Here is a 17711-nt window from a genome sequence, read left to right on the forward strand (position 1 = left end):
TCCCTTTTTCTAGGTTGCAGGAAGACCACCTATTTCTACCCACATAGGCATTCCTCAGACAATCCTCATAATTTAGTTATTAAGGGTTTTTGCATTTTATAATCCTGTCTGCCTCAGGGTCCATCGGTCCCCTAGATAGAGTTTGGGGAGGGAAGAATCCCCAAACTTTGCAGCCACAAGTTACATACTCCCTGGTCATTTCTACAGAAAACTAATCTGTGATGTGTTTTTACTATCGCAGTGACGTTCAAACTGTTTCAAAGTCTTAGGTTTCCCCAGAGATGCCTAGGGGGATTGGGGCACTGTGGACAATAAGGGAGTGAGTCAAGTCAACAGAAATGCTAGCTAGCCTTTAGTTCTCTTCTACAGCCGTACTGGGTGGCATGTACACGTGATAGCTGCTCACACCACATGTGGCTATTGAGCACTTGAAATGTGGCTAACATAATTTAAAAGTAAAAGGTAAGGCTGGCCATGTTGGCTCACGCTTGTAATCCCAACACTTTGGGAAGCTGAGGTAGGAGGATAGTTTGTGGCCAGGAGTTTGAGACCAGCCTGGGCGACGTGGTAAGACCCCATTTCTCCAAAAAAAATTTAAAAAATTAACTAGGCATGGTGGTGTGTGCCTGTAGTCTCAGCTACTCGCGAGGCTGAGGCAGGAGGATCACTTGAGCTCAGGAGTTCGACGTTGTAGTGAGCCATGATTGCGCCACTGCACTCCAGCTTGGGTGACAGGGCAAGACCCTGTCTCAAATAAATAAAAATGAAAAACAAAAGCATAATAGAAATAAAGACCATGTTGGAAACAGTGCAACAGAGAAGAGGCTGAAAACGGTATGAAATTTAGAAGGCAAGATAGAGAACAGTGAATAAAGACAGGAAAATAACAGCTATAGAAGTCAGTTAAAAATAATAATAATAATAATTATTATTATTATTATTATTTGAGACGAAGTTTCGCTCTTGTTGCCTAGGCTGGAGTGCAGTGGTTCAATCTTGGCTCACTGCAACCTCCGCCTCCCAGGTTCAAGCGATTCTTCTGCCTCAGCCTTCCAAGTAGCTGGGATTACAGGCCTGAGCCACCATGCCTGGCTAAATTTTGTTGTTGTTGTTGTATTTTTAGTAGAGACGGGGTTTCACCATGTTGGCCAGGCTGGTCTCAGACTCCTGACCTCAGGCGATCCATCCGCCTTGGCCTCCCAAATTGCTGGGATTACAGGCGTGAACCACTGCATCCAGCCAAAATTATTCATTTTTGTATTGTTTCACTTTTTATATTTTTTATTTTATTTTATTTTATTATTTTATTTTATTTTAATTTTATTTTGAGACGGAGTCTCACTCTGTCACCCAGGCTGGAGTGCAGTGTCGCAGTCTCGGCCTACTGCAAGTTCTGCGTCCTGGGTTCACGCCATTCTCCTGCCTCAGCCTCCTGAGTAGCTGGGACTGCAGGTGCCCGCCACCACGCCCGGCTAATTTCTTTTTGTATTTTTAGTAGAGACGGGGTTTCACCGTGTTAGCCAGAATGGCCTCGATCTCCTGACCTCGTGATCCGCCTGCCTCAGCCTCCCAAAGTACTGGGATTACAGGCGTGAGCCACCGCGCCAGCTTTATTATTTTGTAAACACACAAGTTGAGGAAATTTTAAAATGAGAAAAATACACACACAAACAACAAAGCTCTAGCCATTAGCAATTAGAACAGCTTTATTTACCTAATTCAGACAAAGAGACTGGAGATTCTTTAGGGAGTTAAAGGCACGAGCAGTGGAAAAAAACCATGAGATCATCATCACATCATCCCCTGAAGCTGTCTCAGGAGGAGTCACTGAAACCCAGAGAAAATCTAACTGGTAATTAATACATAGGGCTCTCATGTCCCTGAGGGAAAGGAGTGACAACACCAACTGAATTAGCCCATACATGGGGCTGTCTGTGCCCTTTAGGGAGAGGAGTGAAAACAACTGAAATCAGCCCATCAGCCCATGAAGACACTGGTGAAAATTATGCGACTTGTCCTTCTTGCACCTAAGCAGCCCACAGATAACTCACTCTTATATACGAACCTGACTGACTGGGTACCCATTATGTGCCTAGCTGAGTGCTGCATGCTTTATGCTCTCTCTTAATCCTGCAATGGGGCAGTCAAATCACATATTAGCTGTTTTTGTTGCTTGTTTGTTTTTGAGACGGAGTCTCGCTCGGTCACCCAGGCTGGAGTGCAGTGGTGCAATCTCGGCTCACTGCAACCTCTGCCTCCTGGGTTCAAGCGATTCTCCTGCCTCAGCCTCCCGAGTAGCTGGGATTACAGTCATGTACCATCACACCCAGCTAATTTTTGTATTTTTAGTAGAGATGGGGTTTTGCCATGTTGGCCAGGCTGGTCTGGAACTCCTGACCTCAGGTGATCCTTCCACCTCGGCCTCCCAAAGTGATGGGATTACAGGCGTGAGCCACCGTGCCTGGCCAGCTGTTCTGACCGAAGACTTGTCTTCTTCGTTAACCTGCTCCTCCTATTTCATCCTGCAGATCTTTAAATCTGAGGGGTATTATCCACAGCTCATCTCCACTTTTCTAATCTGACAGCACTGATAATTGAATTCCTCAGAAGCAAGATGTTTCTCTGGCACCCGGAGGCCTCAGCAGTGTCACGACAGCTGAAGTGTCACTTATTCCTCATTCTGGGCACACCATGATGTAGTGCAGCCCCACTGATTGGGACCCATGCAGCCAGCCTGGCCCAGGGCCACTCTCTCTCCCAGAATGTGCACAAGTCAAGGGATCTCTACTTCCATCCTTATTTTCCTCAAAAGCTGGTGCCAGCAGTAATCGACCAGACTTCTAGAAAAGAGGAGATAATCTGCTCTCAAGGCTGCTGTGGGCTCCAGTGTTGTAATCTACTACTTGAATCTAGTTGTTTATTTCATTCTATAATAATACAGCAGATGTCAGGAGAAAACTTTGTTTAGATATTATGTCATATCTGGATATATCTGAATCCTGAATGATTAATCTAAATATTAACAATATTCACTTCTGCCAATGTCAAGAGTATTTTCTGCTATTGGGCTTAAATCAATTTTAAAATTTGAGAGTTTTAAAAGCATATCTTTCTGTGTTCATAAATAAACAGAACGAAGATTCTTTGAGTACCTTATATAATTTTTCACACAGAATTAACCAAAGCCTTATTTAATATTTCAAAATCCTCATTTATATATATTAAATATGTGTCTCTGGTTAAAATGCAAGATACTGAAAGAAAAATTCAAATAGGCATTTCAGTGAATAGTTTACATATAATATCTAATTTGTCTGACATTACAAAGTAAGTACTTTCACAACTAACATTTCCAGCTAACTAAAGTCCAATAATAATAGAGGCCACCTTAAACTGGGAGTATTTATTTCCTATATTGCCTAATTTTAAAAAAAAATCCGTTTCACTGTAGATTATTGTGCTAATTAGAAGAAGTCAACAGTCTACGGCATAGATTTCCATACACAGCCAGATCTGTGTTTGGATTGAATGAATCAAATGAAATAGGAAGTCTAGGAAAATTTTTAAGGTATAAAAAATTGTATTTCGGTTTGGCTTGAACTTGTTTAAAATAAATAAAATTTTTAAAAAACATTATATTTAGGAAACAAGTAGAGTTCTTTTATGAGAGTTCAAAATTAGTGCTGTCAATAACCTGATTCAGGGTAAATGATCATTTCCTTCAATTTTAACATTCTAAACTTAAAGCTGACATTTTATTACCCTTAATTCTATTATAAAGTCCTATATTTTTCTTTAGGTGAATAAAATACAAGGGATAATTACATATTTGTCTGTTGAGCATTATAAGGAAAGTGGCTTTGGAAACAAAAACCATGCTAGAAATCTCCCCAGATGTCTTTTTCCTATGTGGTTTCAAGAACCCCAAAACTATTCTCAGAGCAGTGACTCAAGTTTATTACATTCTGTATAACCCCAAGTCCACCTAGCACTCAAAAACAAAACACAAACAAAAAACTCTAAAAGTCCCCAGCATCCTGTTCTCAAAAGGACATTAATCTGATGTGTTCAGTAATTAACATTTGACATTCTAAATTCACTACTAATTTCCAAATGGCAAATGTTAGTAATTTTATTTTAATTTATGTATTTATTTATTTTTGAGATGGAGTCTTGCCCTGTCACTTAGGCTGGAGTGCAGTGGCACAATCTCGGCTCACTGCAACCTCCACCTCCCAGGTTCAAGCAATTCTCCAGCCTCAGCCTCCCTAGTAGCTGGGACTGCACCACCATGCCTGGCTAATTTTTGTATTTTTCATAGAGACGGGGTTTTTGCCATGTTGGCTAGGCTGGTCTCGAACTCCTGACCTCAGATGGTCCACCACCTTGGCCACCCAAAGTGCTGAGATTACTAGCATGAGCCACTGAGCCTGGCCAAATGCTACTAATTTTAGCTCAACTTTTATACAAACCATCTTCCACATTTGAATTGTTTAATTTCTGAATGAGATAACTTGCTTTCCTTTGCTAATTCACATATGAATTAACATAAGGAAACAATCACAAATCCTTAATTCTCAACGTCTCCTGCCCTACCTCATCTTCTGCCTGTTACTCTACATCCTTTATGTCAACACTACGCTTTACAATTTACCAAATACTTCCCTCCCGTTGATTCAACAAATGTTTATGCAGCACCTATTGTGTCCCACTAGGGATTTAATGGTCACAACTCTATATTCTCAAGTTCTTCCTTTGATTATTTATTTTTATAATTCTGTGAGGGTGGCAGGGTGGGTATTGTCCCCATTTTTACAGCTGAGCCAATAAGCTCAGTGTTTACATTATTTTCTCAAGGTCAACATATGTTTTAAGCACAGAACCGGAAGCTAGGACTCCTTGTACCTAATGCCATATGTTATTACAACAGACTACTTGAAATTAATTCTGACACTATTTTATTTGTTCTCACTCTTAAATTATCTTTAAGCTTTTTTTCATGTTATTTTCTGTCTTATGAAGCAGAAACTGTACCTTTTATTTCTTCCTGGTTTTAAGCAGATCAGGGGCAGGGGTACAGTCTGATAGTAACTGCTGTTAAAAAACAAAAACCATAACAACATAGATTATTCATGCAGCATGCAGAATTTACTCATGTTGAAAGGAGGTTTCTTCCCATTTTTTCAAGCAGAGCTGATACTCAGGACACAAGCAGCCTAGCTGTGTTGGGTGTTAAAACATTTAAATACTGTTGGAAAACCACCTCTCTTCTGAGCTTCCTGAGAAGTACTCCTCCAGCGCTGGCCTTGGACCCATACATCTCCCTTTGTGTCAACAGCTGGCACAGCACAGAATCCTGACCTAAAGCTACAATCAGCTATACTGTCCCAACTACTGATCAGTGCCTGTGCTTTCTCAGGAGATGATTTTATAAATCTTTTTTTTTTTTTCTTTGAGAGAGTTTCGCTCTTGTTGCCCAGGCTGGAGTGCAATGGCATGGTCTCAGGTCACTGCCACCTCCACCTCCCAGGTTCAAGTGATTCTCTTAACTCAGTCTCCCGAGTAACTGGGATTACAGGCATCCGCCACCATGCCTGGCTAATTTTCGTATTTTTAATAGAGACAGGATTTCACCATATTGGCCAGGCTGGTCTCGAACTCCTCACCTTGGGTGATCTGCCCATCTCAGCCCCCCAAAGTGCTGGGATTACAAGTGTGAGCCACCGTGCCCAGCCTATAAATCATTACTTTTAAGAGACAGCATCTATCTAGCCCAAACTGGAGTACAGTGCCATGATCCTAGCTCACTGTAGTCTTGAACTCTTCCCGGACTCAAGGGAGCCTCCTGCCTCAGCCTCCTGAGTAGCTAGGACTACAGGCGTGCACCACCACACCCAGCTAATTTTAAAATTTTCTGTAGAGACAGGATCTTGCTACATTGCCCAGGCTGGCCTCGAACTCCTGGCTTCAAGTGATCTTCCCGCCTCGGCCTCCCAGAGTGCTGGATAACAGGTGTGAGCCACCATACCCAACCAGGTGATATTTTTGATAACACTTATGCTTTCAGAGAAGATTCTGGGGTGTAGTCAGGACATTACTATCTAGACTAAATATCTGTAGTATCAAATTCTATCTTTATATAACAGCACTGGCTTCTTGCCTACTGATGTAATTAGGGAGGTTACAGGGAAAACCCTTACTATTAAAATTGTATTTGCATCTTAGTGTGACTGCCCGACTTATTAGGTCATTTCCAATAAAACAGTTACCCGAGAGGATGGCTCTTCAGGAAGGGAGAATAAAAGGGAGAGGTAGATGGAGAGCATGAAGTACCTGGAGAAGTCAACCTCGAGGGCCTAGAGTGGGGTGCTAAGAGAGAAGGCAGTAAAAAACAGGATTACGAAGATGCCCCTTTTTTTTTTTTGAGATGAAGTCTTGCTCTGTTGCCCAGGCTGGAGTGCAGTGGCACGATCTTGGCTCACTGCAACTTCCGCCTCTGGGCTTCAAACGGTTGTCCTGCCTCAGCCTCCCGAGTAGCTGGGATTACAGGCATGTGCCACCACACCCGGCTAATTTTTGTATTTTTAGTAGAGATGGGGTCTCATCATGTTGGTCAGGCTGGTCTCGAACTCCTGACCCCAAGTGATCCACCCACCTCAGCCTCCCAAAGTGCTGGGATTACAGGCGTGAGCCACCATGCCTGGCTGGAAGATGCCTTTTTAAATATATATATTTTTTGTCACTCTAATAAAGTCAGGAAAGTGCCTGTTAATTCCTTTGACCTATGTTGAAATTTGCACTCTTAATGTTACTGTTAAACCAAATAAGCCCTTTTCAACAGATATGAAGGACAGCATAAAAAAACCCAAAAATCTCATTTCACCATATTAATAAATGGGCTAACTGCCAGAACTTGGGAGTGAAGATGCTTAAATATTTTAAAATTTTTATTTGAATGAAATCATTGTAATAATCATTAAAGTGATTTGAAATAGAATGATCTCTGTGAAAGGAAGTTTATAGCATCACTATTTATAGAAGAGAAAGCAGCAGAAGTATGCATCTGGAAGTGAATATAACATTGTAAAATCAGCCCACATTAAATACCAAAAAAGTAAGAACCATCAAAATGCAGCATTATTTACAGGATTAAAAAGTGTGAACAGTACAGAGTTAAACTTCCTTATGTGTGAATTTTGACCTGCTATGTTGTTAGCAAAAAGCCTTAGTGTTTGTATAAAATGATGTGTACCCTTATCCCAACCACCACCAGATCAAGACACAAACTGACAATGATTCCTTCCTTATTTTACAGCTTTATTACTGATTTCCCTCTAAAAAGAGACTCAAGTGTGGAGCTGACTCATCTATAGATTAAGGAATCACAAAGTACCATAGTCACTTAACAAAAGCAAAAAAAAAAAAAAAAAAAAAAGCAATTGTTTTACCTTTCAACTGCTGATGTTATATACAATCTATCACAAAAAGCATAGCTGTGCATTCATGAGCTGATTATATCAACCTCTAGAATTTTAGAAACAAGCACATCTAAGCATATGGATACTCTCTTACCTTACAAAGTAAAAGCATTTTCTATTTTAAAATTTTTATTTCTGTGTAAAACAAAGAATTCCTAGAGGTCAAATAATATACCAAACTTAAAGCACTATTAAGTCATGAAACAAAGAAGATTCTGAGGTAGAAGTCAAGCAATATAATCCACAATTTCAGGTATTCCCAGCAACCATCACATTTCGCAAGTAAGATCTATTTTTTTTAAAGTCTCAACTTCCAAAAAATCAATAATCCATTCTGTAAAATCAGATGTAAAACTATGACCAACAGAAGACACCCAAACTTTTCTCATGGTAACAGAGTAAATGCTTTTACTAAAAGCTGCCAACATTTCTATCAGTAGTAACCGTAAGGAGGCCGCTGGTTGTAACCATAATGTCCATATTGCTGGGGATAGTAAGGTTCTTGTCTGTGTTGCGGGTAATTGTTACCCCAGGATCGTCCATGCCACTGATTGGATCGATTGTCACTTGGCCACCCCCATCTGTTGTCCCTGCCTCTGAACTGTCTGTTGTCTTGCAACCTACAACAATAAAACAAAAAAGATCTTTAAACTTCCCTTGTTAAAAAAAACATATGACAAACCCATAGCAGTGCTTCTGGTTTCTCATTCTAATACACAATAAATAAGACTAAAAAACATTTTTCACAATAGAATGCTATAGTGCCAGTTATTCAAAACTTTCCTAAGATTGAAATCATTCTTCCAGTATTATACTAGGTACACTTTACAGAGACATAGGCAGACTATATAACCAATAGAATAGTTCCAAATTAAAGTGAAATCTATTCAATTGTACAAAAATGGTATGGTAATTTATTCCTTTGACTATTTTGAATTATTAAGTAAAAGTAACTTCCATTTGTAAACTTCTTCCTAAAGTAAAATCGAAACAATATTTTCTTTATGGAATTGAACAAGTTGTAGAAAACTCTAGGTTTTTAAAGTAGATTTGCATTGAAAATATTAGTCTACAGAAAAAACATCTAAAAACAAAAAAACACACGCACTTGAACAGCAAGGAAAAAATACATGGTGCTGAAAAAATATTAAAGCAAATATTTATCAGAAATGATGTACCAGGTACTGTTATTAGGTACTAGGTATGCCATACCCAAAACACTGGTCCCTGCCCTCACTGGCCTTCCAGTCTAGCAGATTAAAGCTATCCTCTGCCAGATCAACTATCTGCATTTATTCTTTTGAATACACACCGATTGCCTCTGTTTCTTTGGTTCCCACCAGCTCTGCTATTCCATTCCTCAACAATTGGAGGAGACTCAGGAGGGCGTTTCAGGTATTCCTGATACTCCTTGTCATTTTCTGTGAATCTACTAGCAAACATCTCTTCAAAATTTGGAACAGCTTCGGCAGTGTCAGTCATTCTGAAAATCTGTACAATTTTAAAGACATTTCCATTAAAAAAAATTTAAAAATTAACACTCTCTCCAAATAATGAAAAACCAAGAAGTAAGCAATTTTTAGGCAGGGTATTCATGGAAGTCTTTGTGTGCTTTCAGACTTGTCATATTTTAGATATTGAATTCAACTTTTTTTTTTTTTTTTTTTTGAGACAGGGTCTCTCACTTTGTCACCCAGGCTGGAGCACAGTGGCACAACCTCGGGTCAGTGCAGCCTTGACTTCCCTGGCTCAAACAATCCTCCCACCTCAGCCTCCCAAGTTGCTGGGACTACAGGTGCATGCCACCCACACCCGGCTAATTTTCGTATTTTTTGAAGAGACGGGGTCTCGCCATGTTGCCTAGGCTGGAAGTCTTGGGCTTCGGTGATCCTCCTGCCTTGGCCTCCCAAAGTGCTGGGATTACAGGCATGAGCCACTGTGCCTGGCCCGAATTATTTTTCTTACTTTATTAACTTCCAATAAAAGGTTTGGGACAAAGAGATGTGACAATGGAAGCTATTGTGATAACTTCTTCATTAGTCTGCCTTTCCTCCAAACATATGCAAATATTTGTAACATTTACACTACCTACTGTAACCCCAACAAAATTAAACCAAAATTATTGTTGCATTGCAAGAAACAATATGTAGATTTTTTCTTTTTCCTTTTCCCCCAGACGGAGTCTTGCTCTGTCACCCAGAGTTGGAGTGCAATGGCGCGATCTCAGCACACTGCAACCTCTGCCTCCCAGGTTCAAGCAATTCTCCTGCCTCAGCCTCCCAAGTAGCTGGGATTACAGGCACGCACCACCACACCCAGCTAATTTTTGCATTTTTAGTAGAGATGGGGTTTTGTTGGCCAGGCTGGTCTTGAACTCCTGACCTCATAATCCGCCCGCTTTGGCCTCCCAAAGTCCTGGGATTACAGGTATGAGCCACTGCGCCCAGCCTTTTTTTTTTTTTTTTTTTTTTTTGAGACGGAGTTTCACTCTTGTTGCCCAGGCTAGAGTGCAATGGCGCGATCTCGGCTCACTGCAATCTCTGCCTCCCGAATTCAAGTGATTCTCCTGTCTCTGCCTCCCGAATAGCTGGGATTACAGGTGCACGCCCACTCGCTAATTTTTGTATTTTTAGTAGAGACGGGGTTTCATCATGTTGGCCAGGCTGATCTTGAACTCCTGACCTCAGGTGATCTGCCTGCCTCAGCCTCCCAAAGTGCTGGGATAACAGGCATAAGCCACCGCGCCCAGCCTGACACTCTTATCTTTCAGGCTATTGCTCTTAGTATGCTTTATCAAATACCAAATATCAGACTTTCAATGTGTCTGGGATTGGCAAACTATGTCAAATTCTCAAATCCAAGGAATGAGTTTTAAATAAATTCAGCTAATTAAAAATCATGCCTAGAATTCTAGTGGGATCACAGAAATCACTAAAAAGATGACCCATACCTAATCCAGATGGGCAGTAAAAATCATAAGGCAAGGAAAAGGTGCTACTCCATTTTTATGTTCTCATATGTTCTCCCACGACTCCCCACCCATACTCATGTAAACAAATATCAACTGTATTATTACTGAGAACGAAATTTAAATAGAATGTTAATCGACCCAAGCTTTACTTACCCCAAAGGTTTGAGGCAGCTGTATTGCTTAATGTTTAGGTTGTTTAAATCTGTGGGAGGAAAAAAACAAACTTGACTTTATTTAAGGAAACTCTCAAAAGGTGTTTGTAGGGGAGGGTGGCGCATAAAAGTCTTATTCAAGGAAAGAATTGGAGTAAAAGTGCTCTAAGGCCGGGCGCGGTGGCTCACCTCTGTAATCCCAACACTTTGGGAGGCCGAGGCGGGCGGATCACGAAGTCAAGAGATCGAGACCAGCCTGGCTAACACGGTGAAACCTCGTCTCTCCTAAAAATAGAAAAAATTAGCCAGGCGTGGTGGCATGTGCCTGTAGTCCCAGCTACTCGGGAGGCTGAGGCAGGAGAATCGCTTGAACTTGGGAGGCGGAGATCGCGCCACTGCACTCCAGCCTGGGCGACAGAGCGAGACTCCGTCTCAAAAAAAAACAAAAAACAAACAAACAAAAACGCTCTAAAGACTTCCAAAGCTAATATTCCAAAGAGGGAACTGGTTCTCAAGAGCAAGAAGCTACAAGATTTGTCCTCTGGGCCTTCAAAAGCAAAACAGTTCAAGTATGAATACAAACTTCATAAAGTATGTATGTTCTTTTAGGGTAAGCCTTTCAGATTTGTACTTGAATACTGCTAATTCATTCACCACAAATATAACCACAAAGAACTTTGGCTGCGGGCGACTAACCCTGGAAATAACCAACCAGAATGGGGTTTCGCTGCCCTGGGAGGTGAGCCCGGGGAACAGACGAAGATGCAGACTGAAAACAACTGCGTTTTCCCGTCCGTCCTCAAGGCACATCACAGCTTGCTTACCAAGGTTCTGGCAGATTTGCTCCCTTCCGAAGCACCTTATACCTCCAGAAGTGAGGGAAATTATGGGCCGTGAGAAGTAAACGGGTTTCGGTCTAGCAAAGAGTACAGATCACCGCACAGGGGGAGGACACCTCGCTGGCCACCCAGCTCGGCCGCCCCGCTCCCTCCTCCCGGGCGTCCGGGGCGACTCACCCGCCAAGGGCTATGTCTATCCAGCTCAGGCCGAACCTCGCCGGCGAGACACTGAGAAGCCCAGGAGAGGTGGCCTCTGGCCCACTACACCGTGGAACTCCAGACCACTCCAGTTCTCCAATGTAACGGAGCGCCTTCCTCTAAAATCCGACAACCACCTGACTTCCGCTTCCGGCGGGCTAAAGTTGAGGGTGCCTGTCAAGTCTCGCGATAACTAAGGCTCTCCGTGTGGATCGCTTTGCAACAGATCGCTTCTTCAAATGCTGGCACAACGCCCAGAGCTCGATGAGGTGTGGGCAAGTAGCTGTCTAAAGGTGGATGATGCCCTCCATGCGCTTTCGGCCTGCCTGGTGGCTGGGCAGTCGAAAACGTCGCCGGCTATTAAGCTCCTTTGATTGGGAGCAGGTGACGGGTAGAGACGGAAGTTCTGGGAATCACCGGAGAAGGGAGGGAAGGGCTCCTTCCGGCCGCCTGCTCCCGGAGTCTTCGTGGGGAAGGTGAGGTGAGAGCAGGCGGTGAAGAGTAGACACGACTGATGACTTCAGGGATGCTACATCTTTCTCTCCTGCCTGGGCAAGCCTCGGTAGTAAGATTTCCGTAGTCCGTTTTGTATGTGGTTTTGCAGAAACATACCCCCTCTCTGTTCCAGCTTCAGTCGTCAGTATCCAGCTACTTCCAAGAGTCTTGCCCATGTCTTCTGGGATGTTCAGCAAATGTATAAACACTTAATATCCCGACAAAGCTTGGCCTCTTCCCTCCCAAATTACTTCCCAGGCTATGCACCCGTTTTTGTTAATACAACCAACTTGGAAACTTTGATGTCAGATTTGATGCCCTTTCTTTCCTTTCCATGCTCCAATCACTTGCCAAGTCCTGTCGATTGTACCCCTACAGTAATTCTGTCATCTTCTTACCCACTGCCCCCACCTAATCAACGTTCTCATTACCATCCCCTGCACGGTGTCAGTGCAGTACCTTTCTCATTGATGTCCTGCCTCTAGCATCACTCTGCTACTAGCCTATCTTACATATACCTGCTATAGGTGTAGCTGTCTTCAAGCACCACCGTGATCCAAAATAGCTGATCCAATGGCTCTCTGTTGCCTGTAGATTAAAGGTCAAGTTTATTAACTTGGATTCAAAACTTTTTTTATTTTCTGCTGTTCCCCTTCCATTCTCCCTCAGTCAGTGGTAAACCAGACCCTGTGAAGTACGTCATGCATAAATTATTACATTTTTATAGATTGCTCATGTCCCTTGCATGAAATACCTGTCTCTCCCCCTCATCTCCAAATGTTGAAATTCTTTCCATTATTTAAAGCTTTAGAAAGTGACATCTCTACCTAGAAATAATTTTTCTTTCTATTGAGAGTCCATCATATTTCTGGAATTTCATGTATTTAGTTATTACCACTTTCTAACTTCGAACTAAAATTATTTACTTGCAAGTCTTTCCCCCTATTAAACTGTAAACAGGCCTTTATCTAATGCATTTCTACATTCTGGAGTGTATAACATTGTGCTTTTTTTGTTTGTTTGTTTGTTTCTTTGACACAGGGTCTCATTCTGTTGCCCAGGCTGGAGTGCAGTGACGTGGTCATGGCATACTGCAGCCTCGACTTCCTGGGCTCAGGCGATCCTCTCAGCTCAGCCTCCGGAGAGCTGGGACTACAGGTGCACACCACCACCCTGCTAATTTTTTGTATTTTTTGTAGAGATGGAATTTTGCAGTTATTTCCCAGTCTGGTCTCGAACTCTGGGCTCAAGCAGTCCACCCACCTTAGCCTCCCAAAGGGCTGGGATTACAGGCCTGAGCTGCGGAGCCCAGCCCCACATTGTGCTTTTTCCATGACGTTAGCACTGAATAAATGTTTGTGGAATGAATGATAGAACTATGAATATTCCAAGTAATGTTTTAGAAACATTAACCTAGCAAAAGTATATAGGATAGTATGGATGAGGGAATAGGATAGTCTTGGTGTTGGGTAGTAAAGGTAAGAGGTGTAACAACCAAGGTTACAATAATTGAATAAAAGGCCGGGTGTGGTGGCTCACGCCTGTAATCCCAGCACTTTGGGAGGTCGAGGCGGGTGAATCATGAGGTCAGGAGATCAAGACCATCCTGGCTAACACGGTGAAACCCTGTCTCTACTAAGTATACAAAAAATTAGCTGGGCGTGGTGGCCGGCGCCTGTAGTCCTAGCTACTCGGGAGGCTGAGGCAGGAGAATGGCGTGAACCCAGAAGGCGGAGCTTGCAGTGAGCAGAGACCGCGCCACTGCACTCCAGCCTGGGTGACAGAGCAAGACTCCATCTCAAAAAATAATAATAATAATAATAATAATAATAATTGAATAGTACTATTCTGGAGCTCCAGTAGTGCAATTGGTTAGCACACAGTACTTATAAATAGTACTATCCTTAGTTACTGAGTGGATTACGAGAGAAAAAGATTGGTAGAAATCAGGGAAGGAGCTGGGTGCAGTGGCTTACTCCTGTAATCCCTGCACTTTGAGAGGCTGAGGCAGGCGGATCACTTGAGGTCAGGAGTTCAAGACCAGCCTGACCAACATGGTGAAATCCTGTCTCTACTAAAAATTCAAAAAAATTAGCCGGGCGTGGGCAGGGGCGCCTGTAATCCCAGCTACTCGGGAAGCTGAGGCAGGGAGAATTGCTTGAACTTGGGAGGCAGAGGTTGCAGTGAGCTGAGATTGCACCACTGCCCTCCAACCTGGGCGACAGAGTGAGACTCCATCTTAAAAAAAAAAAAAAAAAAGAAAAGAAAGAAATCAGGAAAGGCTCCAATTCTTTGAGCCTGGGAAATTGGGGCTGAAAAGGAATATCCATAAGGTAAAGTGGCTTTAAGGGAAAAATGAACTCAGAGCCCAAATACATTTGTAAAATTTGAAACACTGGTGAAATATTCAAGAGAAAATTTCCAGGGAGTTGTTAGAAATACAAGACTAAATCTCAGGAAAGAGAGGCTCTGCCCAGATATGTAAATGTGTGAGTAATTCATGAAGAAACAATAGTTGAAATCACTGGTGTACAGATGCTCCCCGACAGGACTGTTTGACTTAACGATTGTTGTACTTTACAATGGTACCATGTGCATTCAGTAGCAGGGTACTTTGAATACCTATACAAACATTCTGTTTTTCACTTTCCGTACAGTAGTCAATAAATTATATGAGATATTCAACATTTTATTATAAAATAAGCTTTGTGTTAAATGAGCTTGCCCAACTATAGGCTAATGTAAGTGTTCTGAGCATGTTTAAGGTAGGCTAAGCTAAGCTATGATGTTTGGTAGATTAGGTGTACTAACTGCATTTTTGACTTAATGATATTTTCAATTTATGATGGGTTTATCTGGACATAACCCCGTCAAAAATCAAGGAGCAGCAGTATATGATCTTTTCAACAGGGAAAGTATTCATAGAGAAGAGAAGGCGACCAAGGCCTATCCCTCAGGAAATACCCATATTTAGGAGACAAGAACAGGAAATAGAAAACTTGAAGAGGGGCAGTGTGACAATTGAAAAACTAAGAAAAATGCTTCCTCACCTAGTATCAGGAATCAAGAAGGATATTTGGAAAAGGGGCTTCTTGTAGGCTAGTTTGCTTGTTTCCTTGTGACTATTATTGACATTATTTGTAGTATTGAGGACTTACCCAGAAAAGAATATAGAGATTGGGCATCCCTAATCCCCAAATACAAAATGTCCTCAAATCCAAAACTTTTTGAGTGCCAACATGACACTCAAAGGAAATGCTCATTGGAGCATTTTGGATTTCAGATTTTCATAGTAGGGATACTCAACTGGTATTTTCTTTCCTGTAAATTTGTGTGTGACACTTAGGGGCCTCTAGGCCTCTGAGAGTTTCTATGAAGAACTCTAGGTATTCCAGCAGATTTTCAAATTTTCAAATGAAATTTTTTTCTGCCCACCAATGTCTTTTCATTCTCTGATATGTTATCGATTATTATGTCTCATTTTCTGACAACAGGAAATCTGTTTCATGAAGGGGAATTTTCTAGATAACTGACACTCAGACTTTAAGCATCAGAAATTTTTTATTGAAACCATTTTTGATGGAAATGTTTGCAAAATGTGGCTCTTACCTATCTGGTATAACCAGAATATATGGGCCATAATTTAATCTTTGCTGGCAACTAAAAGTCACTGTTAAAGCATCAGTTATATTCTTCTGGATAGTAATATCCTTGGGCCTGTTGATGTGCATGAGAAAGGTTACATCATGAAATTTATAGTGTTTTTTTCTACTAATTGTAGACATTTTGTTTTACTTAAGCAGATATATTTTTCAAATTGTGGTAAAATATATGTAACATAAAAATTACCATTTTAACCATTTTTAAGTGCACAGGTCATTGACAGTAAGTACATTCACATTGTTATGCAACTATCACCACCATCCATCTCCAGAGATTTTTTCATCTTCTCACAGTGAAATTCTGTGCCCATTAAGCCATAACTGTATTTTCCTCTCCCCTCTGCCCCTAGCAACCACCATTCTACTTTATCTTTATGAATTTGACTACTCTAGGTACCTCATGCAAGTGAAATACATTATATGCTGTTTTGTGACTGGCTTCACTTAGCATAAGGTCTTCAAGGTTCATCCACATTGTAGCATGTGTCAGAATTTCCTTCCCTTTTAATGAATAATATTGCATTGTATGTTTACACCATATTTTGTTATCCATTCATCTATTAATGGACACTTGAGTTTCTTCCTCCTTTTGGCTACTATGAATAATGCGTCTGTGATTATAGATACACAAATATCTATTCAAGTCCCTGCTTTCTATTCTTTTGGGTGTATACCCAGAAGTGGAATTGCTGGATCACATGATAATTTTATTATTAATTTTCTGAGGAACCACTGTAGTGTTTTCCATAATGGCTGTGCCATTTTACATTCCCAATAGCAGTGCACAATTACTCATAACTTTAAACCTTAGTTTGACCCAATCATCTACAGGCAAAACACACCAGCAGAAAGTCCTGGGGAATGCTGGCATCAAAAGAACTCCGCTTTCAGAGGCCATTCGTGATCTTGGACAATAACCACTTTAAAGACTAAAGCTGAGGGTCAAGAGGTTATGCAGTTTATCCAGGGGCACAGCTGATAAATGAGCCTGTCAAATGGGACAGGAAGAGGGAGATATTGGGCAGCTTGCAGTTCCCTGTGTCTTTGGCCAGTGCATCCTCTGCTCTTGCAAGTTGTGCCTGCAATTATTCCTTCTCTCTTCTCTGTTTTCAAGTCTCCGTCTTTACTGGCTGCTTCCACCCCACACTTGCTCAAATTTCTTCAGTCTCAAAACAAAACTGATATCCTGCCCTCAATCCTGTATCCTCTTCAGACTATCTCGGATCTCCTTTCTCCCGACATGGGTATTTTACAAAGAATACTCCACATCTGCAGTTTATACTTCTCTATCTTTTCTATTCAATTCAGTCAAGTTTCTGCCCTTGAGTACTCCACTGAAACCACTCTACTAAAACCACCCTGGCAAAGTTCACTAGGGAAAAGTTGTCCCAGGGCCAAATTCAAGACTCTAAAATTGTCGGCATATTTCATATCTGTGCAGTATTTGATGCTTTTATCTCCTTCCTCCTTTAAACCTTCTCACTTTGTTTCCAAGTTTCTCATGATTCTCCACTTCCCTGGGTCACTGTTTTCTTATTGCTCTGTATTATTTTATGTGATGGTCAGTCAGGGGTGGCCACAAAAGGAGATACAGGAGAGGCTCCGAAAAACAAAGTTCATTACACTCACAGGTCCTGGAGATAGGAAGCACAACACGCCACGCAGAGCCACATGGGAAAGACACCAGGGTGGTCAGAGGCAGAACACAGGAGCAAGGGGAAAGCGTTAGGCCGGAGCCTTTATTGGAGTTTCATTAGGAAAGAAAAGGCAGGTCAGGGTAAACATTTTAGGATTGGCTAGTTTGAATAATTTCAGAGGGCTCTGAACTATAGGGATGGTCCCTAGCTGCCTGGTACCTGGCCCTGGGGTGACTGAGACAGGAATATTGTCTTGTGGGGTGTATGGACCATATAGAG

The 17711-nt window shown here is 41.7% G+C and overlaps 3 protein-coding genes across 7 annotated transcripts in view; 2 read left to right on the forward strand and 1 right to left on the reverse strand.

The window, feature by feature from the left end:
• Nucleotides 1-8162, forward strand: part of C16H15orf40 (chromosome 16 C15orf40 homolog) — a 24463-nt gene extending 16301 nt beyond the window's left edge. The window contains exons 4-5 of one of the 2 annotated variants that reach the window (XM_057299922.2): nucleotides 5921-6036; nucleotides 7316-8162. In XM_057299922.2, coding sequence (XP_057155905.1) covers nucleotides 5921-6036; nucleotides 7316-7373 — 174 coding nt within the window. In that variant the 3' untranslated portion in view covers nucleotides 7374-8162. The remainder of the gene's footprint in view (nucleotides 1-5920; nucleotides 6037-7315) is intronic. The other variant, XM_057299923.2, reaches the window with a different exon arrangement.
• Nucleotides 6935-11778, reverse strand: RAMAC (RNA guanine-7 methyltransferase activating subunit). 2 transcript variants are annotated; one of them, XM_034939312.3, is made up of 5 exons: nucleotides 11618-11755; nucleotides 10791-10886; nucleotides 10603-10651; nucleotides 8791-8969; nucleotides 6935-8098 (listed from the first exon to the last, which is right to left on the reverse strand). In XM_034939312.3, exons 4-5 carry the CDS (start codon nucleotides 8958-8960, stop codon nucleotides 7912-7914), a joined length of 357 nt encoding a protein of 118 aa, XP_034795203.1. In that variant the 5' UTR covers nucleotides 8961-8969; nucleotides 10603-10651; nucleotides 10791-10886; nucleotides 11618-11755; the 3' UTR covers nucleotides 6935-7911. The 2 variants fall into 2 exon arrangements, with proteins under 2 accessions (XP_034795203.1, XP_003815343.1); XM_003815295.6 differs by lacking the exon at nucleotides 10791-10886 and having other exon boundaries at nucleotides 11618-11778.
• A 14-nt stretch (nucleotides 11779-11792) lies between these two features.
• HOMER2 (homer scaffold protein 2) overlaps nucleotides 11793-17711 on the forward strand; it is a 145884-nt gene continuing 139965 nt past the window's right edge. The window contains exon 1 of one of the 3 annotated variants that reach the window (XM_055098881.2): nucleotides 11793-11907. In XM_055098881.2, coding sequence (XP_054954856.1) covers nucleotides 11903-11907 — 5 coding nt within the window. In that variant the 5' untranslated portion in view covers nucleotides 11793-11902. The other 2 variants (XM_008968236.6, XM_008968237.5) reach the window with 2 other exon arrangements.

The sequence above is a fragment of the Pan paniscus genome, chromosome 16, assembly GCF_029289425.2.
Source record: "Pan paniscus chromosome 16, NHGRI_mPanPan1-v2.0_pri, whole genome shotgun sequence".
Taxonomy (NCBI): Eukaryota; Metazoa; Chordata; class Mammalia; order Primates; family Hominidae; genus Pan; species Pan paniscus.